Raw genomic sequence first — 6,307 nt, 5'->3', positions numbered from 1 at the left:
CGACAACATCCAGCTCAAGTGCAGGGCGCGAAATTCAAAATATATTTTTTAGAAATATTAAACTTTCACACATTAACAAGTCCAATACAGCTAATGAAAGATACACATCTTGTGAATCCAGCCAACATGTCGATTTTTTAAATGTTTTACAGGGAAAACACCACGTATATTATGTTAGCTCACCAACAAATAGAAAAAAGCACAGACATTTTTCACAGCACAGGTAGCATGCACAAAACCAACCAAACTAACCTAGAACCAACCAAACTAACCAAGAAACAACTTCAATCAGATGACAGTCTTATAACATGTTATACAATTAATCTATGTTTGTTCGAAAATTTGCATATTTGAGGTATAAATCAGTTTTACATTGCTGCTACCATCACAGCTACCTCACAAATGCACCGAAGCAGCCAGAGTAATTACAGACACCAACGTGAAATACCTAAATACTCATCATAAAACATTTCTGAAAAATACATGATGTACAGCAAATGAAAGACAAGCATCTTGTGAATACAGCCAATATTTCCGATTTTTTAAGTGTTTAACAGCGAAAACACAATATAGCGTTATATTAGCTTACTACAATAGCCTAACACACAACAAACATTGATTCAGTGTAAACGTAAGCGATAGCACAGTTCGACAGATATATGAAATAGCATCCCAAATTGGGTCCTACTTTTGTTGATCTTCCATCAGAATGTTGTACAAGGGGTCCTTTGTCCAGAACCGTCTTTGTTTGGATTCAGAACGTTCTTTTCCCCTTGAATTAGCAAGCACACTGGCCAAGTGGTGCGAAGCTGTCCTTCGTGAACAAAGTCAGACAACGCAACACGCCTAACGTCCCGAATACATTTCAATAATCTAATAAAACTATATTGAAAAAACATACTTTACGATGATATTGTAACATGTATAAAATAAAATCAAAGCCGGAGATAGTATTTGCCTATAACGACAGCATTCTAGAAGGCAATTCCAGGTTCCTCTACCGCTTTCCAAAAAACAGGAAACGGTGCACACGTCACTCCAAGACGATTTATTCCACCTCAGACCAAGATAATCAACTAATTTCTCCTCTCACTTCCTCTTGACATCTTCCTAGAGCTGGCCGCCCGGCCAAACTGAGCAATCGGGGGAGAAGAGCCTTGGTCAGGGAGGTGACCAAGAACCCGATGGTCACTCTGACAGAGCTACAGAGTTCCTCTGTGGAGATGGGAGATTGTTGTCCTTCTGGAAGGTTCTCCCATCTATGCAGCACTACACCAATAAAGCCTTTATTGTAGAGCGGCCATACGGAAGCCACTCCTCAGTAAACGGCACATGACAGCCTGCTTAGAGTTTGCCAAAAGGCTCAGAGACTTTCATATCATGAGAAACAAGATTCTCTGGTCTGATGAAACCAAGATTGAACACTTTGGCCTGAATGCCAATCGTCTGGAAGAAACCTGGCACCATCCCTACGATGAAGCATGGTGGTGGCAGCGTCATGCTATGGGAATGTTTTTCAGCGGCAGGGACTGGGAGACTAGTCAGGATCGAGGGAAAGATGAATGTACAAAGATATCCTTGATGAAAACCTGCTCCAGAGTGTTCAGGACCTCAGACTGGGGCGAAGGTTCACCTTCCAACAGCACAACTACCCTAAGCACACAGACAAGACAACACAGGAGTGGCTTCGGGACAAGTCTCTGAATGTTTAAGAGAGGCCCAGCCAGAGCACGGACTTGAACCCGATCTAACATCTCTGGAGAGACCTGAAAATAGCTGTGCAGCGACACTCCCCATCCAACCTGACAGAGCTTGAGAGGATCTGCAGAGAACAATGGGAGAAACTCCCCAAATACAGGTGTGCAAAGCTTGTAGCGTCATACCCAAGAAGAGTGCTTCATCAAAGTACTGAGTAAAGGGTCTGAATACTTATGTAAATGTGATCGTTTTTTATTTTTAATACATTTGCAAAAATGTCTAAACCTGTTTTTGTTTTGTCATTATGGGGTATTATTTTGTCATTATGGGGTATTGTGTGTCGATTGACGAGGAAAAAAACTATTGAATCCATTTTAGAACAAGGCTGTAATTGAAGAAAATGTGGAAAAGTCTAGGGGTCTGAATACTTTCCGAATGCACTGTAACTCTCATGTTTACTTACTTGTTGAATGGGTGTCAGTGACGTATTTTGTCACACGCTGATCTGTTTCACCTGTCTTTGTGATTGTTTCCACCCCCCTCCAGGTATCGCCCATCTCCCCATTACCCCCTGTGTACTTATTCCTGTGTTCTGTTTGTCTGTTGCCAGTTAGTCTTGTTTGTTCGAGTCAACCAGTGTTGTGTCTCAGCTCCTGTTTTTTCCCCAGTCTCTCTTTTCCTGCCCTCCCGGTTTTGACCCTTGCCTGTCCTGCCTCTGAGCCCGCCTGCCTGACCACTCTGCCTGTCCCTGACCCCACCTGCCGATCAGTACCTTTTGCACCCTCTCTGGATTACTGACCTCTGCCTCGACCTGTCTTTGCCTGCCTCTGTTACAATAAACACTGCTACTTGGACAGTCTGCATCTGGGTCTTACCTTGGTTCTGATAGTATTCATCTGAAAGACAAACAACATGAGGTTATATCACTCTAAATAGCATCTGGTACAAAAGTACAAAGTGATGATTGACATATGCTCCTACCTCGTGATACTATTTCTGTCCATACTATCCTCTCATCACCACTGAATAACTCCATCTCAATGTCAATCCCTGTCATTTTCACAACCGCCCTGAAAAAGCTTGGTGTGGTGTCTCTATGTATGAGATGAATCCTCTGGAGGGAGATGGAGAGACTGCTTTAGCAATGTAAACATGTTTCTTGGGATGGAGAATCTTAGCATGGAATCTGGTGACCTCATGCACTTCCTCTAAAGACACTCCATGTTCCTCTACATGAAGAATCTTCATCTCATTCCTCAGGGAAGGGTTGGTCCCTGAACAACACAATAAAAAGGAGACAGAAAGACAAATATTGTATTATTCATCCAACTAAAACACAAAGAATATGCAGTACCAGATCACAGTAAACTCAAACTCTCAGAATAGTTCATTCATTCAGGAAGTGAAACTCAGTTACATGGAAATGTCTTTCTGAATACTATTTCTATATGTTTTTACCTAAACAGACAAAGTGTGGCAGATGAACTTCCTCCAGTTCACCTAACTCCATAGTGATGTCCAGCAATGGACCACCTTGTGTGTACTGCATGTCTTTCAGAAGTTGAGTGTAGGGATCCCAGTTCCTGAAGTGATACTTCAGAACGACATCTCTCTCACACAGCCAGCGGAGCCCAGACACTGTGCACTCATAACTCCCTTTGGGTGTCCTGTGTCTGAGGGCAACAACAAGATATGGTAGAGAGGGTCAATGGTCAAATGGAGAGGTTGGATTAGAAGACTATTCCCAAAGGTAATGGGGAAATACACTAGCAAGTGGAATGAAATGTTAAAAGTAGTTATTTTACCTGAACATTGTCACTCCCTGGACAGTGGAAGTCAAGGGTTCAATCTGAAGCCAGTGTGTGGTGTCCTGAACAAGGACAAGCATATCAGTTATACATATGGGGCCTGTTTCCTGGACACAGATTGAGTCTAGTGCTGGACTGAAAAGCATGCTCGACTGAAAAGCATGCTCAATAAAAGTTTCAATAGAAAGATCTTTAAGGTCCAGGACTAGACTTAATGTGTCCGGGAAACTGGCCAATTAAACCAAAGTAACTAATATAATGTATTTATTCAAAGTTACATGGAATGCTGGTGATTTATCAATTAACCTCTCTTGGGTAGGGGGCATTATTTTGATGTCCGGATGAAAAGCGTGCCCAAAGTAAACTGCCTGYTACTMAGGCCCAGAAGCTAGGATATGCATATAATTTGTAGATTTGGATAGAAAACACTCTAACGTTTCTAAAACTGTTAAATGTCTGAGTATAACAAAACTGATATGGCAGGCGAAATCCCGAGGAGAAACCATCCCCCAAGTGTTTTTATTTATTTTTTATTTTTTTATCAGCCTACTCCTATTTTCAATGGCTATCACTTTTATTCTAAGGCCAAGTCCTCCCAGATTGCAGTTCCTAGGGCTTCCACTAGATATCAACAGTCTTCAGAAAGAGTTTCAGGCTGGGTTTTGGAAAAATTACATAGAAATTGTAGTTTTTCTAGGTGGCTCCCATTTTGGCTGTAGTGTTTCCAAGCGTGTGGAAGAGAGCGCTTTCTTTGGTATTTTTCTCCGGTAAAGACAATAACGATTCTCCGTCTTAAATTTGATCATTTATTTACGTATTAGGGTACCTGAGGTTTGATTATAAACGTTGTTTGACTTGTTTGGAAAAGTTTATTAGTAACGTTTGGGGATTCATTTTGTATGCATTTTGAAGGAGGGAAACTGGGTGGATTATTGACTGAAGCACGCCAGCTAAACTGAGTTTTTATGGATATAAAGAAGGACTTTATCGAACAAAAGGACCATTTGTGATGTAACTGGGACCTTTTGGAGTGCCAACAGAAGAAGAAGATCATCAAAGGCATTGTCTATATCGCTATTTCTGACTTTCGTGTCGCACCTGCCTGGTTGAAATATGTTTTTCATGTGTTTGTATGCCCTCAGATAATCGCATGGTTTGCTTCCGCCGTAAAGCCTTTTTGAAATCTGACACAGCGGCTGGATTACCAAGAAGTTGAGCTTTATTTTGATGTATTACATTTGTGATTTTATGAAAGTTAAATACTTATAATACTGTAGTTTGAATTTTGCGCTCCGCAATTTCACCGGATGTTGGCCAGGTGGGACGCTAYCGTCAGCTACAATAAGAAGTAACAGAACAGTCAATATTTCTGAACATTGTTGGAAGTACCATTAACAATGACAAGACTTTTACTGTCCATGGTCACAGAGTTCACACAACGACGYCACCTGCTAAAAGGAAATTACCTCGATAACAGCATTTGTCAGTTAAATGTAACAACCAGGGGTTGGAATTGAAGTTATTTTCCAATCGTTTCGTTCTGAACAGAACCATAATTTTTTGGGGTTCCGTTCCACAGTTTAGACCAGCAGAATGTAGTTCTGAACCGGTTCAAACCCCCCCAAAAAAGTAACGGTTTATATATTTACTTTCTGTTTGTTTTGTTTTTTTAAACCTCTGAAATATCTGTATTTGTATTTAGCTCAACATTAAATTACTATTATCTATTTAAATGCATTGGACTGTGTAGGGTGCAAGATGCGACTGAAATTTTTGCGTGAGAGGATGTTGGAGGAGGAGGCTGGGGCTTGAAGCGCTGGGCATCTTGTTGCTATGTCACGCTAGYAACAAGATATATTCATATGGWTTTTGAACACTAKTTATTTWCAAGCACAACTGGTAATAACCGCGTTCCCACTTGGTMATGAATGCAGCATAATGCCCGATGTCCAYCAGATGYATATGAGGTTTTTGTTTTGCCGGATGTCTAGCCCGCATTTTCCATACTTGACACGCGCGCTTCGCTTTTCAACTCGCTAAAAGCTAGCTARTCTGTGTGTGTACGTCCATTTGTACCACCGCACGGTAAAGAAACGCACAAGTTTAAAATATTGAATTCACGCAGTACACAGAACACACCACAGCCTAGTGCGGCGTCCCCAATGTAGCGTTGTGGAACGCAAAGAGTTTGATGCATCTGGTGGACGTGAGGAGAGTATGTTTGATTGAGCCTGAGCTGGGGTGTATTCATTAGTGCACAGTGTAAAAAAAACAAAGGAAAACGTTCTGCAAAAAAAAAAACTTGAGTTTCTATTAGACAAATTCAGGTAGGTCGCACTCCGTTTTGTTCTGTTTACTGAAAAGGCCTACGCCCACGGCTTGAGTTCACATGAGGTGCGATCAGATGATCTCCTCCTGCACACTGGCTGGTGGGGTTTGTATTCAGATGAATGGTGTGGCTGGTGGGGTTTGTATTCAGATGAATGGTGTGGCTGGTGGGGTTTGTATTCAGATGAATGGTGTNGGTGGGGTTTGTATTCAGATGAATGGTGTGGCTGGTGGGGTTTGTATTCAGATGAATGGTGTGGCTGGTGGGGTTTGTATTCAGATGAATGGTGTAGCTGGTGGGGTTTGTATTCAGATGATTGGTGTGTGCTGACAATCATTGAACACATCGGCTCAAGTTAAATCGAGTGCAGTGAGCAGAACGGACCACCGCCTTTCTGATCTGTGTAATGTGAGGATCTGTGTTTTATGCACTATAGCCCGCCACCACATCATTTGTGATTGAATATTGTATG

At 41.7% G+C, this 6,307-nt stretch overlaps 1 protein-coding gene across 2 annotated transcripts in view; it reads right to left on the bottom strand.

The window, feature by feature from the left end:
• The window catches only part of LOC112079373 (caspase recruitment domain-containing protein 18), an 8,224-nt gene extending 4,633 nt beyond the window's left edge, over window positions 1-3,591 (bottom strand). Inside the window, exons 1-4 of one of the 2 annotated variants that reach the window (XM_024145356.2) lie at window positions 3,504-3,591; window positions 3,157-3,371; window positions 2,680-2,972; window positions 2,574-2,594 (exon numbers count right to left, since the gene is read on the bottom strand). In XM_024145356.2, coding sequence (XP_024001124.1) covers window positions 2,574-2,594; window positions 2,680-2,755 — 97 coding nt within the window. In that variant the 5' untranslated portion in view covers window positions 2,756-2,972; window positions 3,157-3,371; window positions 3,504-3,591. The remainder of the gene's footprint in view (window positions 1-2,573; window positions 2,595-2,679; window positions 2,973-3,156; window positions 3,372-3,503) is intronic. The other variant, XM_024145355.2, reaches the window with a different exon arrangement.
• Between the last annotated feature and the right edge of the window lie 2,716 nt (window positions 3,592-6,307).

The sequence above is a fragment of the Salvelinus sp. IW2-2015 genome, unplaced genomic scaffold (genome assembly GCF_002910315.2).
Source record: "Salvelinus sp. IW2-2015 unplaced genomic scaffold, ASM291031v2 Un_scaffold7782, whole genome shotgun sequence".
Lineage (NCBI taxonomy): Eukaryota > Metazoa > Chordata > Actinopteri > Salmoniformes > Salmonidae > Salvelinus > Salvelinus sp. IW2-2015.
Note: the sequence above shows the minus strand (reverse complement) of the source record. Positions and strands in the feature narration are given on the sequence as shown.